General features: G+C 34.3%; 3 protein-coding genes across 3 annotated transcripts; 1 reads left to right on the forward strand and 2 right to left on the reverse strand.

Annotated features, from left to right (window-relative positions):
• The first annotated feature begins 9,825 nt into the window (after window positions 1-9,825).
• LOC141721521 (nascent polypeptide-associated complex subunit alpha-like protein 2) lies at window positions 9,826-12,581 on the forward strand. Its single transcript, XM_074524465.1, has 4 exons — window positions 9,826-9,946; window positions 10,254-10,350; window positions 11,837-11,955; window positions 12,046-12,581. Exons 1-4 carry the CDS (start codon window positions 9,899-9,901, stop codon window positions 12,385-12,387), a joined length of 606 nt encoding a protein of 201 aa, XP_074380566.1. The 5' UTR covers window positions 9,826-9,898; the 3' UTR covers window positions 12,388-12,581.
• A 254-nt stretch (window positions 12,582-12,835) lies between these two features.
• Window positions 12,836-14,471, reverse strand: LOC141717287 (peroxidase 5-like). Its single transcript, XM_074519376.1, has 4 exons — window positions 14,246-14,471; window positions 13,849-14,040; window positions 13,568-13,733; window positions 12,836-13,463 (listed from the first exon to the last, which is right to left on the reverse strand). The coding sequence occupies exons 1-4, from the start codon at window positions 14,459-14,461 to the stop codon at window positions 13,051-13,053; spliced, it is 987 nt and encodes a 328-aa protein (XP_074375477.1). The 5' UTR covers window positions 14,462-14,471; the 3' UTR covers window positions 12,836-13,050.
• Window positions 14,472-15,825: 1,354 nt separating this feature from the next.
• LOC141721522 (uncharacterized) lies at window positions 15,826-24,739 on the reverse strand. The gene is made up of 6 exons (XM_074524466.1): window positions 24,584-24,739; window positions 22,970-23,653; window positions 18,860-20,451; window positions 18,122-18,310; window positions 17,801-17,978; window positions 15,826-17,726 (listed from the first exon to the last, which is right to left on the reverse strand). Exons 2-6 carry the CDS (start codon window positions 23,643-23,645, stop codon window positions 16,171-16,173), a joined length of 4,191 nt encoding a protein of 1,396 aa, XP_074380567.1. The 5' UTR covers window positions 23,646-23,653; window positions 24,584-24,739; the 3' UTR covers window positions 15,826-16,170.
• Between the last annotated feature and the right edge of the window lie 974 nt (window positions 24,740-25,713).

The following is a 25,713-nucleotide window of genomic DNA, read 5'->3' on the forward strand; positions in this document are numbered from 1 at the left end:
AACTGTAAACTTATTAAGTAATCATTTTGGATTGTAATAACGTTTAAATTGTGGATTCGAGGACTTGTACTTATTTCAATTTCATCTCTGAGACTATAACGGGTTGTGGTGTGTGTTATTGTGGGGTCAAAGCATGAGGTTATTTATTTTCAATTAAGTTAAGTGATATTTATGGAAAAAAAGACCGTGACGATCCGGATTCCCGACCCCGGATCTGAGGGTGTTACACTCTCAAAGCGGAATCTGTGTCTATGAGCATGAAAGACTCTGACTTGTTGGATGATTTCTGTCTGAAGATTTCAGCACTAGTAACAAATATGTGTGCTCTGGGTGAAGAAGTTTCGTAGGAATACGTTGTCAAGAAGGTTTTAAGAGTTGTTCCTCCAAAATTCTTGCAAATCACGTCCACTATCGAGCAGTTTGGCAACGTAGAAAACATGACTTTTGAAGAAACCGTGGGATCCTTAAAGGCTCATGAGGAGAGATTACGGGGTCAAACAGAAGGAAGTGGAAGCCAATTGTTGTTGACTGAAGAAGAGTGGGTGAAGAAGGAGAAAGAAGAGGGGAAACTACTCCTCACCAAAGATGAATGTATCAAACGTTCAAGCAGGGGAACAACAGACCAGAGAACACGAGGACGGGACAATAACAGAGGTATGCGCAACAAAATTCGTATTAGGTGTTTTAACTGCAATATCCTTGGATGTTATGCAGTTGACTGTAGGAAGCCTAAACGCGAGAAAGAGAGTAAAGAGGAGGTCGATATCTCGCACATTTCGGATGATGAACCAGCCTTAATGATTGCAGAATGTGAAGGAAAAGAAGAGAGCATGATGTTGATTAATGAAGAGAAGGTGGCTCCAAAGTTGAACAAATCTCATGGTGACAAGCATGTGGAATCAAATATCTGGTACTTGGACAATGGGGCTAGCAATGACATGACCGGGCAACGCTCAAAATTTTTACATTTGGATGAAAAAATTACAGGACAAATCAAGTTCGGAGATGGTTCAACGGTGCACATAAAGGGACGAGGTTCAATTGTATTCAGGTGTAAAATGGGTGAGGAACGCATCTTGCGAGAGGTATACTATATTCCCTCACTTTGTAATAATATTATTAGTCTTGGGCAATTATCAGAAGAAGGGAATAAGGTTACTCTTAATGGTGACTTGTTGTGGGTTCATGATAAAAAAGGAAATTTATTGATGAAAGTGAAAAGATCGGTAAACAGACTTTATAAAATAATTCTTGAGCACAGCGAAACGATGTGTTTGTTGGGTAAATCTGATGATAATGCGTGGCTATGGCACTCAAGATTGGGGCATGTAAACTTTAAAGCAATGTTGTTGATGGACTCTACGAAGATGGTATATAACTTGCCCTACAGGATTGTGTGTTGGGTGTCTTATGGCAAAGCATCCACGGAAAAGGTTTCCTCATCGGTCAATCTACAATGCCAAAAGGGGATTAGAACTAATTTATGGGGAAATTTGTGGACCTTTATCCCCTCTCACACCTGCAGGTAACAAATATGTGTTTCTTTTGGTAGAATATATAGTAGAGTAATGTGGACATATCTGTTAAAGACGAAGGATGAGGCTTTTCATGCATTCAAAAAGTTTCATGCTTTGGTGGAAGATGGTTCAGAAAAAATAATCAAGGTCTTCAGGAAGGATAGGGGAGGAGAATTTTGCTCGAAAGAATTTACAAACTACTGTGAGTATGCAGGAATAATGAGGCATTTCACTACACCTTACACGCCACAACATAACGGCGTGGTTGAACGGAGAAATAGGACGATGATCGAGATGGCTCGTAGCTTGCTTAATGGTATGCAATTACCAAATTTATTTTGGAGAGAAGCTATACGCTATTCCATTTATTTGTTGAACAGGTTACCAACTCGAGCGATATCAGGAGTGACTCCGTATGAAGCATGGACAAGAGAAAAGCCACACATAGAACATATAAGAGTTTTCGGATGCTTGGCGTACATAAAAGTGCCAAATCAGAAAGTCAGAAAACTGGATGATAGGAGCATTTTTGTGATTCATTTGGGAAAAGAACCTAGTATAAAAGCATACCGGTTGTATGATCCAATTAACAAAACTGTGCACGTGAGTAGGGACGTAATCTTCGAGGAGGAGAAACAGTGGCTATGGAAATTAAAGAACAAGTTGAAGACAGTCACTCTGGTACTTTCACTGTGTTTGGGTTTAATGAGAAAGAACAAGATGAAAGTGTAAATGAGGAAGATGCAGCTGCATATTCAAGTGCAGAAACTAAGTCGAAGAAAATTCTGAGTCTACAAACAATGAAAGTATGCAGAGTTCGAACTCGTCTGGATCACTTGCAGACTTTAAAGCCAGCAGTGAGACTCCACATAATTATAAGTCTCTCTCAGATATTTATGCACAGACCGAGGAGATAGAACTTGAAGATGATGAACTGAACTTGATGGGTGTTGATGAACCTATAAGTTATAGTCAGGCAGCAAATAATCGAAACTGGAAAGAAGCCATGAAGAGGGAGATTGAAGCAGTTGAGAAAAACGGTACCTAGAAACTCACTCAATTGCCACCTGGTCATAAAGATATCGGACTGAAGTGGATTTTCAAAATCAAGAGGGACACAAATGGAGATATAATCAAGTATAAGGCAAGAATTGTAGCAAAAGGATACGTACAAAAGGAAGGAGACGATTTCGAAGAAATATTCGCTCCTGTTACACGCATTGAAACAGTGAGAATGCTTCTCGCACTTGCTGCAAATAATGGGTGGGAGGTCCATCATTTGGACGTCAAACCCGCATTTTTAAATGGTGAGATCCGCGAAGAAGTTTACGTTCAAAAACCTGAAGGATTTGTGCAGAAAGGAAAGGAACATTTAGTCAATAGGCTAGTAAAAGCACTCTACGGTCTCAGGCAGGCGCCACGGGCCTGGTATGAGAAGTTGAGTAAGTGTATTGAGAAGATTGGATTTCAGAGGTGCCCACATGAACATGCAGTTTATACTATAAAAACCGATGGGGAGACTCTCATAATTGCAGTTTATGTCGATGACATTTTAGTCACAAGAACAAGTGCTGATGTGATTAAAAATTTTAAGGAACAGATGAACGAAAGCTTTGATATGAATGACTTAGGGAAACTTTCACACTACTTGGGAATGGAAGTTAAACAGAATATTGGATGCATAGAGGTTAAGCAAACAGCGTATGCTAAAAAGGTGTTGGACACGGTTGGAATGCGAGACTGTAACCCAATTAAGTACCCGATGGATCCTAAGCAAAATATTGGTAAGGACGAAGGAGGAGAACTGGTTGATACAACTCAGTTTAAGAGCTTAGTTGGGGGATTGCGATACTTAATTCACACAAGACCGGACATTGCATTCTCTGTAGGCATAATTAGCAGGTTCATAGAAAACCTACAAGTGTTCATCTAAATGCAGCTAAGCGGATACTTAGGTATGTCAAAGGAACCTTGAACTATGGTCTCGTGTACTCAAAGAATAGTGGAAACAACATTCTGTTAGGCTTCTCAAACAGCGACTTGGCGGGTCAAATCGAAGATAGGAAGGGTAGGCATAATTAGCAGGTTCATAGAAAAACCTACAAGTGTTCATCTAAATGCAGCTAAGCGGATACTTAGGTATGTCAAAGGAACCTTGAACTATGGTCTCGTGTACTCAAAGAATAGTGGAAACAACATTCTATCAAGCTTCTCAAACAGCGACTTGGCGGGTCAAATCGAAGATAGGAAGGGCACGGGGGCATGATGTTCTATCTAAATGAGTCTCTCATAACCTGGGTGTCCCAGAAGCAAAGGTGCGTGGCGTTATCCTCGTGCGAAGATGAATTCATGGCAGCCACAGTTGCTGCGTGTCAAGCCATTTGGTTACAGAACTTGCTTGGCCATATCAATGGAAAATATAGAGGTCCTGTTGTTCTTTACATAGACAACAAGTCAACTATTAATTTGACAAAGAATCTGGTATTTCATGGCAGAAGTAAGCATATAGATATCCATTACCATTTCATTCGTGAGTGCATTGAGAAAGGGGAGATTATAGTGAAACATGTTCGTACAGAGTTGCAGCGTGCTGACATACTGACAAAGGCTCTCTCGGTAGTTAAGTTTGAAAGGATGCGGGGGCTACTTGGAATGAAGAATCTGAAACAAATCATTTAGATTACGGGGGAATTTGTTGGGTTTATAATCTAAATGTTTAGTCTGTTTGAGTCTTTTTTTTGTTTAGTCATTTTGTTTGTTGTTAGTTGCTTATTTGTAGGAAAGTAGTGGAATAAACATTGTGGTAGAGAAGTACTAGGAGAGCAGTTGTTAGTTCCTGTTTTTCAGCCATTTTTTAATGTAAGAGCCATATATATGTTTCTATTACTGGATGAATAAAAATCAGCTTTCAAAGCATCTCTTTCTTTGTTAATTTAAACAAATCATATTGCAGACATACTAGTTTTTCAACAATCCTTGAGCAATAGATCATATATAGCATAACAGTTAATTGTTCTTTAATAAGATTGCCAGAGATTCGTTCATGTTAATACGACATGATATTCTTGGTTGTCCACCTACTGAAATTGGAAGGTTGCATTGTCAAGAAATGTCACCAACCTTACCAATGGAATCAATGGTGCTGGTGCATCATGCATCGTGCATGTTAAAAGAACTTCATCGGAAGTTATCATGCATGCACTAGATCAATTATGTTCTGGCCTGTTTTGGCATATATATACCGTCTGATTCAAATCTGACAAAACGAGAAATCTTGTCATCAACTTGGATCTCCAATCAATAACTATTACATATAATCATAAATTTGCAATAGGTTAATGCTTAAAATAATGTATATGAATCACTTTAAATATAAAATAATTATTAATTTATTTTTTAATTATTTAATGTGTGTCCAGATTCCAAAATAAGTCAAAATGTATCGAACAGCTTGAGTAATTAACAAGCCTATTACAGACCCCTAATAGATTGGTGCATATAATAATAGAAGAGTGTTGGACCAAATACAGTCAGCATGAGTAATTAACAAGTTAATCACATGCCCCTAATAAATTTATGCATATAGTAATAGTACTTTGAAATTATAAAATTAACAAAAGTCTTTAATATTATCAATATGGAACTAGGGTGTTTCAATAATCCCTCAAAATTTCTTAAAATGTTTTTATTTAAATTTATTAGCAGCATGAAAATGTGGAGGTTGGTGTTATTTCAGTTAAGCTACTAGAATTCATCTCCGCAGATAATGAATTGAAGTCTAGCCTGCAAAAACCAAAAACAAATATCGAAAATCGAGAATACCAGTATTAGAGACCGGAAAAAGAAACTTGTGAAAAGGTCTTTATGACCGTCAATCGTTGGTTGGTTCGTCACAAACTACCGGGTGGGTCACACGTTAGTTATTTTGATCCTCATTTTCAACCGAATATAACCAATCAACATGGTTGGTCGCAATTATGATTATAATCAACCACGTACTAACCCACGGTTGATCACTTTTTCTTTTCTTTTCCAACCGATTGAAATTAATCGACTGATTTCGGTTGATTAAGTTTTTTGTAGGTCTCATATTCCGGCCCAACAGTCATGTGACAATCCACATCGGATTAAAATGCAACTGAAATTGGTTGAAAAAAGATTAATTGAAAATATAGAATAGCATTATAACTATTAAAGACCGAGATCAGTTAGAAAATATGTGGTGGAAAATGCATGGTAAATAAATGCATTGTAATGAAGTGTTGCAACGTAATTGACCGATATTAGAAAATCAAAATTTGATAAACAACCGAAAAAGTCGGTCGGTTAAGGATCGATTTGCTTTTATTTCTAATTAATGGGTCAAAAGTAACCAGGTTTTAAACGACCGACTATATCAATCGTTCGTGGTCGGTTCTTCATTCATTTCCAAATCGACAAGGTCATTTGCGACCATTTTTCGGTTATTGATGATCTTTTTTCCGGTAATTATAATTATAAGTGAAAAATAATTTTATCAGCCTAAGGTACATATAGCATCCAAAAAGTCGGTCTATTGAAAGCCAACTTAAAAAATAGGGTCATGCATACACCATATTAGTTGCATCTTAAACATATCTTTCTAGTGGATTCGTTGGTGCAGATAAAAAATAAGTTCATATGAAGATGAATAAACTTGCATGTTAGTAATGCAATTATCAACTGCTTCAATAAGGCTTATGGTTCTAAAAGCAACCATTAAACTTGCACCTTAACTCCGTTCTTAAATGTAAGCTAATTGTCTGTACTAGGGGTGTACAGATGAACCGCTCAACCGCTCGCAACTGAACAGCATTTTACGGATAATCGCGAAACGAGGGTTGGTTATGGATTTAAATTTTAATAACCGCTCATTCGCGGTTTGGATGTGGTTTGGATGCGGTTTTAGATTCTTAAAAATCGCAACCACAACCGTAACTCGCAACTCGCAACATATATTTATTATAAAATATATTTCCAAAAATATAGTTGATATCATATAAATTAATAAATATACACATTTATTAACTAATCTTAGGTTAATGTTAAGACTTCATTCATAAGATTCACAATCATTATAAGATATATAACCAAAATAAATAAAAAAATGTAATTAACATGTAATTTTATTTTTATCCTTTTTTTTTCTTTTCTCTCACCTCCATATTTTTGTATGTTTTTAATATCATTACTCCACACGGAGCATTAGTTTGTATTTTATTTTTGAATGTAAATTTATCGCGTAACTTAAACTTGAATTTATTATTATTATTCCGAATTTATTTTTTTGCAAATTATTAATTATTTTAAAATAAGTGGTTGAATCGCAAACTGGTCCGCAATAACCGCAAATTCGCAACCGCAATTGATGCGGTTAACCGCAACCGATGCGGTTGCAGATGACAATTTTCTAAAACCGCTCTTCGCAGTTTGATTCGACTTTTAACCCAAAACCGATCCAATCCGAACCGCGTACACCCCTAGTCTGTACTATCATGTCAGAATTAAAAAAAAATACCAAAAATATACCTTTTTTCTATTTGTTACTTCCAAGATTAACTTCATTCGTGTACAAACTGAGATTATAAAATAGATAAAAAATTAAATTAAAAAATATTGTTATGGGAGTTGAAATAAGTCATTCGGGTTCACCCGTAAATCTTCATATCAGTATATGTGAGTGTCAGAGATAATGAACATTTTATTTAAATTCAAATATAATTATGAATATTTGTAGAGTTAATTTTAAAAATTGTACTAAGGATATAAAGTTAAGTATAACACATAAACGGGTCATTACTTTATGTGCTAAACAATTTTCAAATTAAAAATATGTCTCGTGTTTTTTTATATAAATTTTTTATTATAAAAAGCAATTATATTGAATATATAATTAATTTTTTCTAAATAAAATATCGAACACAAAATCACTTAAATATCTATTCTATACATAAACTAAACATTTAGATATGCTAAAATTATAAATAGTCAAATTTTTTCGATTTATTTCGAATTAGAAATCACAACTTGACCCATTTTTCAAGAAATACTCGAAATTTGACTACATGATCTAGCCGAAAATACATCTTTTTTGTCTATGTTTGGAAAATTTAAATTATGAGTTCGACGAGAACATTTTACCAATAAGGCGGAATTTTGTAATATCTTTTATTAATAAAAATTAATGTTTTAGATGTGTTTATAGGATCACATTATTTGATTATATATATATATATATATATATATTATCAATGACTATTGCAGCATTTGATTTAATCAATTTTATGCTATTTATATATATATATATTATATTGATCGATAATTTGAAAGGATTTATAAAATTTTATCGAGCTGAAAAATATTTAATTTTAGAAAAATAATATACAATGTTATTAAATTATTATAAGAAGAAAAATTAGAATCATAATCGAAGAAACTTAAAACTATTTGAATAACGATATTAATAGAAAAAAACACGTGATCATCATATATTAGTCTTTACAATATATAAATTATTTTTATGTCGCAGCCATGGTTCATGCTCGACTGAGTAAAATTAGGTATGAATTATTTGTATGTGCTACTGCGATTCCAATATATAAATAATTGTAATTTATTTATTAAATAATTATAATTTTTGAAAAATTATAAATGTATGTTATTTGAAAAATCAATTGACTAATCAAATATAATAATGATTGGACATTTATATAAATAAGATAATTAACTTATGAATAAACGAGAGTGGCATAATTTACATGAAAATATAACAAATAATAATTTACATACATACACATGCATAATTTTTTTTTATCTTTACTAATTGTAAAATATTGAATACTAACTTTGTATTTAGATTATACACTAGGAAAAAAAGTGTCTTTTATTCTGTGAAAATGACAATGATTAATTGAATCTAAGATTTTTTTCAATATATTAAAAACTAGATGGATTATGTCAATTTTAATTCAAAAATCATGACATTGACAATTATATGTGATCTTATAAAATTAGCACTTTGTTCAGAAGATTAAAAACTAAGGATATTTTTTCAACTTTAGTTAATGATTTACGATATAGACAATGATATAACATTAACTTACACGTTAAACCTTAAAAACTAACATTTTCCATTAAAATACAATTTATATTAACGATAATGTAAATTTTACTTTGCTGAATATTACAATTGCAGGATTTATATGACTTTTGTTAGGCATTATTAATCTTTTTAAATCGAGGATCATTTCTCATAGATTATTTGATAAAAACTCAAAAATTTTGCTTTATTTTGCGTATAACATATGTGTTAATTTTAAGTTTAATTTTTTGAAAAGATTGACAAAATTTTATGGGTTAATTTAAATCTATTTTAAATGTATAATGATTACCCTACATTTATTAATTCGATACAAATTACACAGACAAACAAGAAAATATATAATTTGTTCAATGAGTTATATTAAAAACGTTGCCTATGTTGTTAATGTCTTTCACGAAAATCATACACATTGATAAATAATTCACTTCTATTTGAAATATGTGGGATGTTGCACAAAATTTTAGTAAAACTTAACAAAGGAGCTAGTAACATTTATAAATAATGACGAATTTGTTAATATTAATAATTTTGTTTTTTATGTCAAAATATTAATTAATATAATCATGTTTGATGTCAACCGACTTAGATAGGGGTCTGTAGATAACCATTATTTAAAAAATATAAATATATATTTAATTTCATTTTTCATCATATATAGTTACAAATTTTAATTACCAAATTAAAAACAAAGTTGCACAATTTTTTTATTTAAAAAATTATTGAAATTTGATAGAATAGTTTAAAGTGATTTTATGTAGAATTACGGTAAAATCACACTTATCCAAAATTATTACACAGTAGAATCAATTTTAAAATAATTTTTAAATTTTAATTGTTAAAATTTTTATTATATTTAAATATAATTATTATTTTAAATTAATAACGAATTTGATGAAATTATATAATTTAATGAAGGGTTCTCTACGATTTTTTATGTAAGAGGTTTCCCTCAAAGGGCTAATCACACATTTCCTATGATTTTATCTCACCAGATATCATTGTTCATAGCATAAAAGAAAATTTTATTGTTACTAAATAAAATTTCTTTAAAAAAGTTAAGTCATTATTATTATTTTTTTTGAAGAAATTTAAAGGAAAAATAAAAATATTATAGCCCAGAAACTAGAACCTGCTGAGCCCAATACCATAGCCCAATGTGGGAGCCCAACTTAATAACCCTAGATATATAAAAATAAATAGTTTTATCCTATACAGAACAACATTTGGTGTTAAACTCTACAGACGCCACCTGAAATTCACCATGCCTGGTCCAGTTATCGAAGAAATTGAAATCCAGAACAAGCTTCAGGTATACCTTTTTCCTATCTTACTTTAATTTCGAGAAATTTAAATACTCACGCACACAAGACTCGCCCGTAAACTAAAATACTAGGATAATATATATTGTTACGCCCTTTTATATATTATTAGCGACTTGTTACGAAAATTAATAACATAATTAGACCTTTGTATCATTGTATGTATTTAATTTTTTAGAATTCGTGACGGTCTAGAATCGAACCCGGAATCTGGTACGTAAGATAAGATTAGATAAGATAAAGACCTTTTTATATGTTATTAGTGAGTTGTTGATATATTAAAATGTGGATTTACAGGAAGATGTGCCAGTGGTGGAGGATGTGAAAGAAGAGGATGACCATGATGATGACGAGTCCGATTCCGAGTCGGATGACAAGGAAGATGGCGCTCCAGGTCACTTGCTTACTGCTATGCTTACTAATTGTTGTTTTTGAATGTTTCGTATTCGTTATTTTGTTTTGATAAATTTGCGGTATATATTTATTTTTTAAGAGTATTGAGGTTAAATTGTGACATAATGCGAAACATTTTATGTTGTGTAGCTTTTTTATTAGATTCCGTTTATAATAATTTTATGTTAAATTGTGTTGTATGTTAACAAAATGTGCATTGTAAGTGGTTTAAACAAAAAGTGCTTATATTGAAGAAATATTTGTAGTTAGTCTTTGAAGGGAAAACGGTTTTATTATTTTCACTAGTGAGAAATATTACAGATGAAATGATGAATGTTAACCAAAAATGTCGTTGGAAGTCTTATTAGTCGGTTGGAGTTGTAATGATAAAATGTATTAAAATCGGATTAGAGGTTTAAAATGATTTTATCTGTTGAATATTCCTCACTCCCGTATCTGACATTAGGTGACGTTACTCATCCTCCTCTGTTGGCTTGACTTTACATTCCTTGTTATTCTGTCCTTTGGTCCGTCCTTGTTATATGAATTATGAATGTATACAAATACTTTATGATGTTGACAGCTATAATCATAATATGGATATAAGGTCGATGTTTATGACTTGATGATGTGATTGGGCATACTTATATTATTAGGTAGAAGCTAATTCCGGTTCCCTCTAAACCTCAGCGACCTATGGTTAGAGCCTAGAGGTAAGCCATTTACCAAAAGCAAGTAATAGTTGACACGTCTCCCTATAGGAAACCAAGAAGTTGAGGTACAAGTCTTTCTGGGGGATAATTTGGATTTAATGATTTGAATAAAAATAAATAAACAGTAATGCTGCGTTATGGTATCAGCCTTTCATATGTTTATCGTTATCATGTTTCGCGTTTGCTAGTAAAATAATGGTTTTATTGATTTTGTTAGTAATACAGCATGATCTGTTGCCTAAAGAATGATGACATGAGATAGTATTACTCGTATCTCAGTCAACATATACAAATGTATATTTTTATCATGTCTAAGTATACTTTTTAGTATCTTTTCGTTATACAAATGTTTATATTGGATATCATTGCAATCAGTTTTTAAAGTCCATGTCTAAGCTGTATCTATTTGAGATCTGTTGAATACCGATTTCATGTATACAAGTTATATTACCTTTGTCCTAAATATCTGCATGTCAGTTTATTTATTTATTTTTAATGCAAAGCCTGGAGCACTAGAAATGGTTCTGGTTTAGAAGTTATATATACAACGGAAATATGTTTTTGTGGGTTTTTTGAGTCTCTCTGTTTGCTGATAGTCAGTACTTCGACTTATGTAATGTGTGAATATAACTCGTCGTTTAATCTAGTAGAACACAAATCATACTGGTAATATGATATTTGCTTCTGTTTACTTAACTGGGGAATATACAATATGCTCCAAGCCAATTCATTGTAGTGCATAAATTTTCTTTTTACTGACACATTGAGGTCCAGGTGGCACTGAAAGTTCAAAACAGAGCAGAAGTGAGAAGAAGAGTCGCAAGGCAATGTTGAAGCTTGGCATGAAACCTGTGACAGGTGTAAGCAGGGTCACCATTAAGAGAACTAAAAATGTAAATTTTCAACTTAATGATGATTGACTTTGATGCTTAACTTCTTCGGGGGAAATTGCATTAATATCTTTATTGTGTATCGCATGTCAGGTATTGTTTTTCATCTCAAAACCTGATGTCTTCAAAAGCCCAAATTCTGAGACCTACATCATATTTGGAGAGGCCAAGATAGAAGATTTAAGCTCTCAGTTGCAAACACAGGCTGCCCAACAGTTTAAGATGCCTGACTTGGGATCTGTGATGGCAAAGGCGGACCTTCCTGCTATAAGTCAAGCTGATGAGGAAGAGGAAGAGGTTGATGAAACTGATGTGAACGTTCGTGATATTGAGTTGGTAATGACACAAGCAGGGGTATCAAGAAACAAAGCTGTTAAGGCTCTCAAGACCCATAGCGGTGACATAGTGAGTGCTATAATGGAACTCACTACCTAGGTAGAAGTTGGTCTTTTCTGAAACAAATGGTCTCCTAGGATGAGTATTAACGTATGAACTGCGTACTATTGAATATTGATTCATCAATTCTTGTTGCATGGTTAAGGCGTGTTTTCTGGTTTTGTTGGGTTTTCAGCCATTTCCTTGTAAAGAAGGCTTAATCTCCAATCCAATTTGATAATCCTTTTTCTCCCTGTGATTTCAGTGCGATGGTGAATTAATAATTATAGAACTGTGTAGATTGTATGATTTATCGAGTGTTTGTGATGCACCTAGATTTTGTCATATTTTACTTTCGGATGATTGCATTCATGCAGTTATGCTGATGGAACCATCACAAAATGTTTTTGTTTGCTCTCTAAAATCTGATGTCCAGGTCTTGTTGAATGTTGATTACAATTACTTTTAAGACATAATATTTAAATGATTATAATATGGAATCACAAACTCATCAATTAATGAAAACATATGTAATACGTGACTTAACACTTGCTGCTGCTTTTACATTGGTCTCCAATTAAGATCAACATGCATCTGTCTAGGACCTTTGGAGGTCTATGCAAGACAATCAAATTTATAGTACAGTGTGAGGATTGCTTATATGGATCCTCATTTTTCTTTCAACTTAAGAAAAGATAGAATTGAAGGCCAGATAAGGCGCTTTTAATTAATGACCCTACAATTTGCTCTAATTTCCCCTGCGGCAGAACCAGTGGTTACACCGATCCGACCCATGTTCACCATTGCAGCAGCAAACTTGCTTCTCCAGAGTGTGGGGTTCATTGCATTTTGAGCAACTTGCTTAGCTGTTTCTGCATTTGTTAAGAGCGTTTGGTCTGAGGTATGCAACCCTCGATTAGCAAGAACGTCTGTGTAGTAATCTACATCAGTTGTTGCAGGGCTGGAAGGGTTTATTGGCACCACCAGATTAACGTTGGTACTTCCCTCTGGACATTGCTGCTTTAGCCTCCCTGCGTATGGAAAATCTAGGCTCGGGTCCTGCATTGTTGTCGTGTTGTAACTGTACAGTCTGTTACTGAACGAAGTGCAATGAGAGCGGCCAATGGTATGTGCACCTACAGTTCATAAAACCTTTAGTATATATCTATTTTGTGTTGCTTAAAGATATAGTTTTTGTTGTGCTGGTTGGTACTAAACTATTCACTGCGAGAATGCTTACCTGATAGTGTAACCATTTCTTCTTGTGTCAGTCCTTTGTTTGCGAAGGCCTGAGTGAGTTGGTCGACATCACTGGCAGGGCCTGGTAGATTAGCCGATGCCTCTGAATCTCTTGAAATTCTGCCATCCTTTCTCCCAGCTGGTACAGCATAGCCAAGTCCTCCCGTCTACAGCAATGTTACGATAAACATATTTATAGGCTGATGAAACACATTGCACATAGACATGTTGCATGCATATACTAGTACTCTTAATACTTAGGAGTGCGGAGACAGTGCTTACAATCTCGATGCTATCCCTGGCTGCAAATGCAAGTATATCTGCGCATGAGACCACACCTCTACATGTACTTTCAAGCATGGCCTTTGCTCTGTCAATGACTTCAAATCCTCGAAGACTAGGATTGTTGGCCGGGGAATCCTTCTCCGCAGAGTTTGCAGGGGTAGAGTCAATGAGGACTGATGCATCACATCCCTGTTAATAACATTATATAGTTATGCATCTGCCAAAGATTCTATAGATTACATTCAAAAATTAACAAGATTTTCTTTCAGCTAGCACTTTGATCTCCTATTGAACTTGTTCAGAAGCAAATACTAGAATTCATATTGCAGCCTTGTCTTTTTTCTTTTAAGCATTGACTAAGTAGGTAAAATTAGTCATGTGAAGTGTTACTTACCCTAACAAAACAATCATGAAAATGTAATCTGACCAAACCAGCAGCAAGTCCCCTGTCCCTGATAAACGCGTTTCGAACCTCATTTTTAACAATGAACTCTGCCATCCAACATGACCGTGAATAGAACCCTACTTGAAGCTGAGCTTCTAGTTTAAGAAAAGTACAAGAAACCAAAACCAAAGTAAACAAAAAAGAACATAGCTCTCTTGAACTCATTTTGGTCTTATAAAACTTTGTCCTTGCCTAGTTAAGGAATTACTGTCTGTATATATAGTAACAAATAAAGATTTAGTTATTCATACTATGGTCCACTGATTACTATTAATGATTGTTTAGTGCAATTTGAGAAGAGAAACGCTGGAGTACCCGAAATGGTTCCCAAAACCATTCTCAAATGCTGATGTGTAAGGTGCATACTTGGTAACTTTCCTGATAATGAGATGAGACCCCACGTGCATACATATGCACCCACAAATTAAGGCATGACAAATGTCACGCCACGTCATTTCGGAAAATTTTTTGGAACGGATTCGGGAAACCTAACACTCCTCATTTGAGGATGGCAAGATTAGGTTAGAGACTGTAGAATACATTTAAGAAGCTAAGATGTAAGTGCCTGGAGAAAGGAGGAAAAGGACAACTAGAGTGGTTTGCACAGAATTTACTTAAATTCGATATTATATTATCTAATCATTCATGGGAAACGTATTACAGTTGTAATATCGGATACATGGGATCAGTTCAATTGACTTTGTTGCACATAATCCAACTTTAGTGGTTAACTTAATATGATATCATAATTAGTTAATCTTGCTGATTAGTGTGAGTTGCGGTCTTTAACCCTTGATTTAAGGTAGAGGTAGGTCAGTAGCTGTGCTATGTTGTTGCCTTCTGAATATCATTATCAAGATCTTTTAAATGCCGATTTTCTAACTGATAGGTATCGAATCCAGAAAGTAGGAACTGGTATAAGCTTATTAGCTTCTACATAGGCAGGAACCTGTTATCAATTGTGTTCAGGGGCCATTGGCTGGTGACAAGTTCTATCGGAAATTATTTCATACTCCCTCCGTCCCGATAGATTCTTAACACTTTCTATCTTGTAATGTCCTATTCAATTCCTTGACATTTCCTTCGATAGCACATTTCTTGAAATTTATATTAGTAGGTCTCGCTAACTTAGACCCCTTTTTCTCATCATCCTTCTATTTTGTGCCCAACAACAATGTTAAGAACCTGCTAGGACGGACCTGGCAAATCGGATAACCGAATCGGTTTAGGATGGGATCAATTTCGGATCGGTTCAAACCAAACAGAACGTAGTATCTAGTATATCCCCAAATGTAGCATCTACAATCTAGTATATCCCGCTTATATAACAATTAACATCTCAACAAAATGAAGTTACAGACTTATGGTCTCTCTTGGCCTGTGAAGGTTGTAAATCTGTGGCAAGAAAGTTGTGTTAGGAAACAAATAGCCTAAAGACTTAAATATCTAGTTGTAGAAAATTCTGCAGATATAAATAGAACTGAATTTAGGGCATCAATCTTGTTGACCCAGACATCTAGCAACAAGCATTCTACTCTTAACTCAGTATTATATAGCAATCAATCGAGTATAAGCTGCATGGACTTCTCCCACTTTGGGGCTATTCACAATGTGTTCTTCACTTTACAATAACGGATGCACCGCTTGTTTATATACATCATTCTTAATGCACTTCACAAGTTTTTAATGCAGAAAGGAGCACAAGAGCACCAGGTGCCATGAGTTTAAAATCACACTTACAATGTATCATCACAACTGGACATAATACCTTCTTATATCACATATATACATCACACGCGCAGTATTTGAATATTTATAGATGTCTCGGTAGAAATAGGTGAAACAAGAGCAATACACCTGCCGATTTCTGTTTTTCACTTATTCCATACATAATCATCCTTGAGCACATGTTCCCAGTCTAAAGGAGTGTTCTCATACCAGCCCGAGCCTGAAGCATGCTCATTATGCATGTTGATGTTTCCACGGGGTTGTATTGTAGTTGAATCATTCCAATCAGATGGAGTGTTTTTATGCCAGACAGAGCCTGAACCACCATTATTATGCATGCTGATGTTTCTATGGGGTTGTATTGTAGTTGAATCATCCCACACTGATGGAGAACTTTTGCGCCAGGCTGAGCCTGAATCATCCCAATCTGATAGAGTGTTTTTACCCCAACCCGAGCCTGAATTATCCCAATCAGAAGGAGTGCTTTTACGCCATCCCGAGCCTGAATCATCCCAATCTGATGCAAGCTCATTATGCATGCTAATGTTTCTATGGGGTTGTATTGTAGTTAAATCATCCCAGTCTGATGAAGTGTTCTTCTGCCAGCCCGTGCCTGAAGCAAGCTCATTATGCATGCTGGTGTTTAATCTAGTTGAATCATCCCAATCTGATGGAGTGTTTTTATGCCAGCCCGAGCCTGAAGCAAGCTCATTATGCATACTGATGTTTCTACGGGATTGTATTGTAGTTGTATCATCTGAGGCATATACACTGAACTCTTTAACTGTTTCATGCTTAGAATCATATGGAGATGACACTACATTTTTCGCATTACCATGGTCACTGTGGGAGTGAACGCGAGATCCCACTGCCACATCAAAACTTTTGTTCCCGGTTTGGCTTCCAACAATCTGCCACGGAACTCCAACATCAGTACCTTCTGGTTGTACGACATCTGGCAGAGACTTCTCTTCCACATCACTAGTATTTATATTGTCACCCCGGCATTTCAGAATCTGCAACCTGGCCATGACAGAATCCTCCTCTTTCACTGTTTCATGCTTAGGATCATGTAAAGATGACCCTATATTTTTCGCATTGCCATGGTCACTGTGGGGGTGAACGCGAGATCCCACTGCCACATCAAAACTTCTGTTCCCAGTTTGGCTTCCAACAATCTGACGTGACACTTCAAAATTAGTACCTTCTGGTGGCATAACATCTGGCAGAGACTTCTCTTCCACATTACTAGTACTCATGTTTTCACCCTGGAATTTTAGAACATGAAAACCAGCCATGACATAATCCTCAACATCATTAACATCAGTATCATCTGGCAGAGAATTCCATTCCACGGTACTTTCATTGACATTGTCACCCCGGCATTTTAGAATTTGGAATCTGGCCATGACAGAATCATCAACATCATTAACATCAGCATCATCTGGTTGCACATCATTAGGCAGAGACTTTTCTTCCACAGTAGTATTCGTATTGTCACCCCGGCATTTCAGGATCTGGAATCGGGCCATTACAGATGCTTCATCATCATTAACATCACTTCTTGTGCTTAAAATACAAGGGACTGATGTTGTTTGCTTTTGGCTTTCATTAATCTCAGGAGTCAACCCACTGGCAACGTCTAGGCAGGGATCGGGAGAGACGTTTGAACTAGGGCTTTTCTTTAGAATCACTGAATTTTCTGTAACATAACACACTAAGATCAGAACAATAATCATTTGCTTTGTTAAAAAATTTTAAGAGGAAATGTATAACCTTTGGTTTCATATGACTTGCAGTCCTCCAATTGAATCTTCACCTTATCAAAGCGCGAATTTAAGCCTGTGACACACAACTCAGCTTCTGCATTAAGCCACAGATTCTTGTACAACAAAGTCTCTGATGATATATCTTCCTCCAATTGAAAATTTTCATTAAGGACCTTTTTGATGTTCTGCAAGCAATGGTTCAAACTTTTATGTCAGTAACTTGGTGCTTAAACACAAAAATGAGAATATTTACATATCATCTCGTTTACACGTATCAATTAATCTGAACAATAATTTTTGGGTTCAAGAGATCCGCTGAAACAAATACCTGAACCATATTATGATGTCTTGTAACATCTGCATCGTTCCTCAGAGAAACAAAATCCATATTTTTCTCAATTTCCTTATCGGATACACCAAATATCCTTTTCTTCTCATGCATAGAGTATGAATCAAGATGATCAACTGTAGTGTTTCCTACATCATCAGTTGCATTGAGCCTCGACTGTGTTGCACCCTAAAGAAAAATGTGGTCAAAACATGAGACCAGACATAAATAGTATTTGCAATCAACTGTAGACAATGCAAGAAAAGCAAACAATATTAATTATGTAATAAATAAATTTTAAAAGTCAAAATATAAGCATCGAGAAGCTATTGTAGAATATTAATGTAATAAGCTCTTATTATTCCACAACAAAATACGAGGAGCTTGGTATTAGAACTATATTCTCAGCTGCAGAACAGTATCATTTCCTCTTTACATAGACAATGAGCCATCCATTTTCACTTGCTGGAAAAAATTTAGTTAACTTCATATGAGAAGATGATTGATGGAACTCAGCTTGATGAAAAATAAAACAAAAGGGTAACATATTAATATATGGTACACACATTTAGTTCAGCTTGGAGCTCTAGTACTACAGATCTAATATAATTAATCCACTTACTACATGACAAAGGGTATGAACCATAAAACACTTAGACAAAATTCTGGAATGCAATTACTACCCCTGAAACCAATGCAAAATTCTGAGATGCAATTAGTACCATTGAAACTAGATACCTCTTTAAGTATATGAGAAGTTTTTGCATTAGAGAACATTGTTTCCTGTTTTGGAGTCAACTGAACAATCTTCTTCGACAAACATAGATTAATATTCCTCATTGCATGCTCAAGGGTCTTCGATTCTTGCTCTTTGAGTTCCCATTCATCATCAAAGCTGTATAAAAGGAGCAATTTTGAAATATTTTGCAGTGCACTGGCCATAGTTTGTATATTTACTTTTTGACTCGACTCCATAACAGGTGGTTGACCATCACCTTCTTCAGAATGGGGTGAATACAAAACATTTTCCACATAATGCAATGGGATACAGCCATCTTCCAAGGTATCACAGGTACTAGTCCCTGCATCCTCAGCACCAGCCATGTTAGGTGTTATACTGACCTCTTTGGGACACAGTTGTTGAGTCTGACTCTGCACAGAGCCGGAATGACTTTTTGACGTATCGAGCAGGTTGTATTGTTTAATTGGGTTTCCAACATTGCTTGAATATTGATCTCCTATATTCCTATTCTGTTCAACGCCATCAGACTTCAATTTAGCATCATCAGCTGCTAAGAATTCTTTGGCTGGCAAAGTAGCATCGAGATTATTCATGGGAAGAACTGCTTTAGTATAATCTGGAGACAAATTCTCTTTGCTGAGTTTAGGTTCACATACTTGACTGGAGAAGTCCACTACAAACTCGTGAGGAGGAAACTTTTGAACCGCTTCAAAATCCAAAAGGTCACGTGTTTCTAATTTCTTTAAACGATTCTGAGGCGGTATAGCTTCTAAAAGTTCAAATGGAGAAACCATAGAAGCCGGTGCTCCTTTCCAGCATGGTGAATCCTCAGCAGGGTTGTGATTATCAGAATTTTCTGTGGTATTGGTACGCTTCAAAGCTTCTGTGCCATCAACAGACATAGTAGAACCATGTGGAACATTTATATCAGGAATTTGACCTCCTCTTACTTTAATTCCATGATTCAATGAATTATTAGAAAGTGACTTAGCCAAAGAAGAGGAGGCTGGGGAATAAATGTGCTGGTCATTTCTACTTGCGTGAAAGCCGATGTGATTTGCATCCAAAAAACCTTCTTTAAATTCAGTGATTGGGGGCAGAAGAGGTTCCTTCTCTATTGTTTGGTTATAAGTACTCACATCCTTCCTGTTAACAGCTGTAACATCTCCGATGTCTATATTTTTGGAAGCAACTGTATTTTGTATAGGAAAACTGGTTCCAAAGATTGGTGGTCTTATTACAGGCAGTACAGACGTCTTTGTTACAGATGTGCAATCACTGATGCAAGAATCAAATAGTTGCAGCCCATTTCCGCAAAGACTATTCGACTTACGAAGATTGCTGGAAAATGTAACTGGTTCTTGAGAGGGTGATTTGAGATTAGATTCTGTAATTTTTGTACTAGTTCCAAGGAAAGGTGCTTTTAATGATTCAGTAGGGCCAGATCTGAGATTTTGGCACAAACTATCATCCAGCTGATCTCTAGCAAGAAACTGAGCATTCTTCTCATTTCCATAAACATCAGCATACTTTCTCTGTGTAGCTGTAGAATTTTCTTTACACCTCGAAAACTCAACAGGAACAACTTCTGCATGTTGCAAAATAACACAAAATTAACATAAAACATGTTAAAGCTGCTTTATGACATTCAGATCCTATGAACTTCATCTTTATTTTTATGAGGAAAAACTTTAACTAAAACCAAACAGCTATTATTAAAACCAGTTATACCTATAATATTCATAGCACAAACATGTTTTAACTAATAAAAGGATGAGAAACGAACAACTATACTAGTTGCCCATCGTGTATTATAATCTCTCCCTGAAACTTCATTGGCCTTCAGGATTTGTGTGGCTCAAATTTTTAAAACTGCTGTTGAACATATTTACAAATCGAGGTCTGCAAAAGTATATGTTTCTCTTCGCCATTTCTTTTTTCAGCTGTGAAGCACCTATTGCATTTTTTGTAATTTTTCATTGCAGAAGGTAAAACATTGTTATGGCCCGTGGTGCCTATCTACTGTTACATTGTATTAGTCCCATTCAGAACATATTTCCGGACTTGTTTAAAAATTGCGCATAGATAACATTATTTCCCTAAGGCCCCTTTTGTTCCGCATAATTTTTCCAGGAATATAGGAGTTTGTTCAGCGTGGGAAAATATTTTTCGAACTTTTCTAATTTTCCAGCGTTTATCTACTTCATATTAACAAATATCAGAGTTTCCTGCCTTTATTACATTTAAGGAAAATAAAATATTTACAATTGGAGGAAAATATCTCTAAAATACCTTGCGATTGTGGAGAAAATGGATTCTCCTTTTTAGAAGAGGAAAACGTTTTTCAAAATCTGGATTTTTTTCAGCATTTTTCCTAATTTTTATAATGATGTCAAACAAAGAAAAATGAAATATTTTTATAATTTCACAAAATCAGGTTCTCCCGCTAAACAAGAAGACCATAAATGACAGATCTTTTTATATTCCGTAATGCAAAGTGCATGGATGCTAGTTGGAACATTTTAAAGATAAATCCCAAAAGAACAAACCAATTCTGAAATTAAGGTTATAGCCAGATGAAAATCATGAATATGACTTCAAATACAATTCTCTTTTATAATTGATATAGTTGTAACGACGATTCATTAAATTTCCCTTCATTGTGGCAAGTTTCACATTATAATTGTTAAGGAAGATTAGGATAAGCTGAGACATGGACTAGTCGAAGACCAGGAAGAAATTTTATGAAGTAAAACTTGCACTAAAAGAGACAACTATGACAGAAGAGAACAGTAGGGGAGCTAACTGACAGAGTATCATGGAAGTATGGCCCTCCTAAAATATTAGAATGATTTTTTTATTCAAGTCACGACTCAAAAGGAGTTACCGGATTATGATTAGCAAATAACACTAATTAACCACCAATAACAAACCCAAGTCAAACCAATGTATCAGCTAGCATGAACAGAAAATATGTATAAACCAGCGGGCATGCACGAAATAGTAAAATACAACCAACAACAAGATATCTGTCACAAGAAAAGTTCTGAAACGGGACTAGGAACCAAAAGGAAACAAAAAAACACAGCAATGCTTTGACAATGAAGCAAAAAAACATATCTTGTCAAGCACTAGGATGGGCAGTAAATCCAAAGTACACACACACATATTACAGTTGCAGTACTGCATACATTTCTAATTGGAAAAAAAAACAGCAGTATAGTATAGTCTCTCTTCATGTACATAGTACATACTGAAATTTGGGGCCTCAATTATATTGTCTTGAACATAATCATTTATTAAATACATTTTCTTATGCAAATCCTTATAAGATCATAAATTTAGGTTTTTTGGTTTTCTTTTGCTAATTTACATTTTAAGTTTTTGTCATGTAACATCATTTTTGGTGAACATGTAACTGAGTACTTTTACTGCATGGGGAACAGTCACTCTAGAGTGGGGAACAGTTCCCGGATCCTGCCTCCGAATGGGATATACTAGGTCTGTTTACCTACAGAATATCCTAAATTTGTTAATGCCCTAACGTTCATATTATTCGGTTTGACCTAAAATTGTAAGAAGAAAATAAGGGGCTATACAATCTATAGCCTTCTGCTAAGAACTTAATGCACAAATTCTATATAACCAAGACAATGGCTCTCGTCGCTTCAAACTATGTGTCATCCGGGATACTGTATACAACAGCAAACAAGTTCTTCGCAGTTAAAGTATATAACAGCGGCCAACTTATGAGACGAGCATATTGAAATTTTACATGGTATTTTTAAAAGGACTATTTAGCTTATACAAGATTTTATCCAGCCACAATCTTTTTTTTGAACAAGTACTACAGCAAAAAATGCTTAATGTATAATTATAATTAAATAAAGAGTATATTATATACCAAACAATTAAGCATTAACTAGACAGAAGATATAAAAGACAGAACTAATCTTAAACTGTAGACAAAGGCATCAAATCAAAGCCAAATATTTCGTATAAAACCGGAAACAATGTGCTGGAAATATAAAGCCCTTTAATCAAAGAAAGAAATTACAAAAAAGAACAAATTGATACGTTCAGTTCACTTAAAAAATCGGCCATACCTTGATTCAAGTAATCTCGGTAAACATGTGGACCAGGAAAATCAGCCTCTTCAAAGTGAAAACTACCATCAATATCAGTCCTTCTACCGCAATTTCCTTCTGATAATCCATTCCAATATCCACCCCATGGTGGGGCAAACTCCAAACTCGACAAGCCCTGGCTGTAATCAACTTGAGAGGATCCAGCCACAGGTACAATACCAGAACTTGACAGCAACTCATAATTAGCTTCACTAAGACCCACCGAGGACACACTATCATCAACTACTTGATAAGTTGGATAGTACTGCTTAGGTGCACCAGAATACGAAAATGGATTACTTTTTGGATCCGTCGTGTTAGGGTTCGGAGGGGCCCAGTGAACATTTGGTGGATTGATAGGCCCAGAGCCTGGGTAAGAATATTCGGTGGTGTGTAAAGAACCAATTTCCGACTCATAATTGGAATAATATTCAGGTGCAGAAGCTGAAGGTTGAGGGTATTGCCAATCATGCAAAGAGGAACTAAAGGGTACCCCATAATTGTTTTCACTAAAATTACTAATCAGGTTCGAATCAAATTTTGTATTCGACCGATCAACTGTAAAAGGAGGAGCTAAAGGTGATAAATTTGAAGCCGCTGATGATAATCCTCCATTACCCAAATATCCAAAACTCATCATATCTTTATGTAGCATTGACTTTCCTGATCAAAACCCAAAAAAAAATCACCTTTAATCAATCTTTCATACCAACTAAATATCAAGATTCAAGAAGAACAATAAAAAAATCATGCATCCTTAGCAACAATGAAACTGATCAAAACCCACAACAAATTCACCTTCAATCAATCTTTCATATCAACTAAATATCAAGATTCAATAAGAACTATAAAAAAAATCAAGCATCTTTTAAGCAGTAATTTAACTGATCAAAACCCACAAGTTCACCTTGAATCAGTCTTTAATATAAACTAAATATCAAGATTCAAGAAGAAACAATAAAAAAATTAAGAATCTATTTAGCAATAATTTAACTAATCAAAACCCGCAAAAAATCTACCTTTAATCGATCGATCGTTCACATCTACAAAATATCAAGATTCATGAAGAACAATATAAAAATCATGAATCTTTTTAGCAATAATTAAACTGATTAAAACCCACAAAAATTTCACCTTTAAGCAATCTTGAATAAATACTAATTACCAGGAACAGCGATTAATAAAATCATGTTAAATTTAAGCATTGACTTAACTGATCAAAACCCACAAAAATTCCACCTTTAAGCAATCTTGAATAAAGACTAATTATCAACAACAAAAATCAAAAAAAAAAAATCAATTCTTGAATAGTTTAAGCATTGACTTAACAGATCAAAAACCCACAAATATTCACAGCACAATCAATTCTTGATACATACCAATCATCAAGAAATTACACAAAAAATATCAAAAAAATAGAAACAAAAATCAAGAAAAGGGTAATCAAGAAACAAACTTGACCATTTATATAGCAAAATCTTGATTTTGTGACACACAATCACATATACATGTATGTAAGTTTATTATAACAAAAACAAGTATAATTGCATAAGATACAAAATTATTGATACATGTTTGTAGATTGAAACATACCAGAGAAAGAAGAGAGATGGCAAACCAAGTTGAAAAAATGGAAGTGATGGCGAGTTGAGTTTGTGACTCACTTGAGTACAATTTGCTTTTGATTTTTATTTATATTTTTTATCACGTTTTTTTTGCCTAATTGTTTATGGAAATTTGTTGTTTATCTTGTTGTAACAGTAGTTGCGTAAGTAGCTATGAAATATTAGGTAATTGCATCTTGACTTTGTTTCTAATGCCCATGACTTGTGAATTTGGGCTAAATAGTAATTTTAAATTTATAATTTACATATTGTAATTCCAAATTCTAAATTTACAATTCTGGGGCTAAAATAGTAATTTTAAAATTATAATAAACAAATATATTTCATTTAAATGTACTTTGAAAATTATAATTTATAAATTTATTCTCTGTTTCTTTTGTTAAAAGACAATCAAATTGAGCTGAGTAGCTCATTACATAATTAGAGTACCATTTTTGCTATTGTCAAAACATCTTTATGACTCCTTTTTTAATGTTGGTAGAGTACCTCATGTATGATTTATTTTTATAATGAAAGCCCCATTTTGTTTCAAACATTTAAAATAATTTCAAACGAAAAATGAAAGACGCTCGTCCATCGCATCTTGTAATGTGTAAAAGAAAAATTATAAAGAAAATAAAAATGGTCTAAAGTAGATAAAATTTTGGCAGCGACTCAAATTTTAACAACCCGATAAACTATAAATACTTAAAACAATAATTAAATTCAAACTCCCCTAATTAAACTCCTCAAAACAAATCCATGAAACGCCACATCTTCCCAAAATCTATAAACTTACAATCCTTGAATAAAAAAAAATTAAATTACAACCACGCCAATAAATTCTAACAGAAATGTAAGAAAATACCAAAATCCTCAAAATTTGTAATTCGCACTCTTCTCATAAGATATCTCACCTAAGTAAGAATACATGTCGAGAAAAATAAAGAGAACAAATGATGAACAAAGGCTCACATAACTAAACAAAGATTAAAATGATGAGTCCAAGAAAATAATTGAATATATGCGGCAACATAAAAATTGATACTCGAGTCACAGCATGAAAATAAATACTATAGAATTAAAATAATCTTACTCTTGTAAATATTCTCACCACTT

Source organism: Apium graveolens, chromosome 4, assembly GCF_009905375.1.
Source record: "Apium graveolens cultivar Ventura chromosome 4, ASM990537v1, whole genome shotgun sequence".
NCBI lineage: Eukaryota > Viridiplantae > Streptophyta > Magnoliopsida > Apiales > Apiaceae > Apium > Apium graveolens.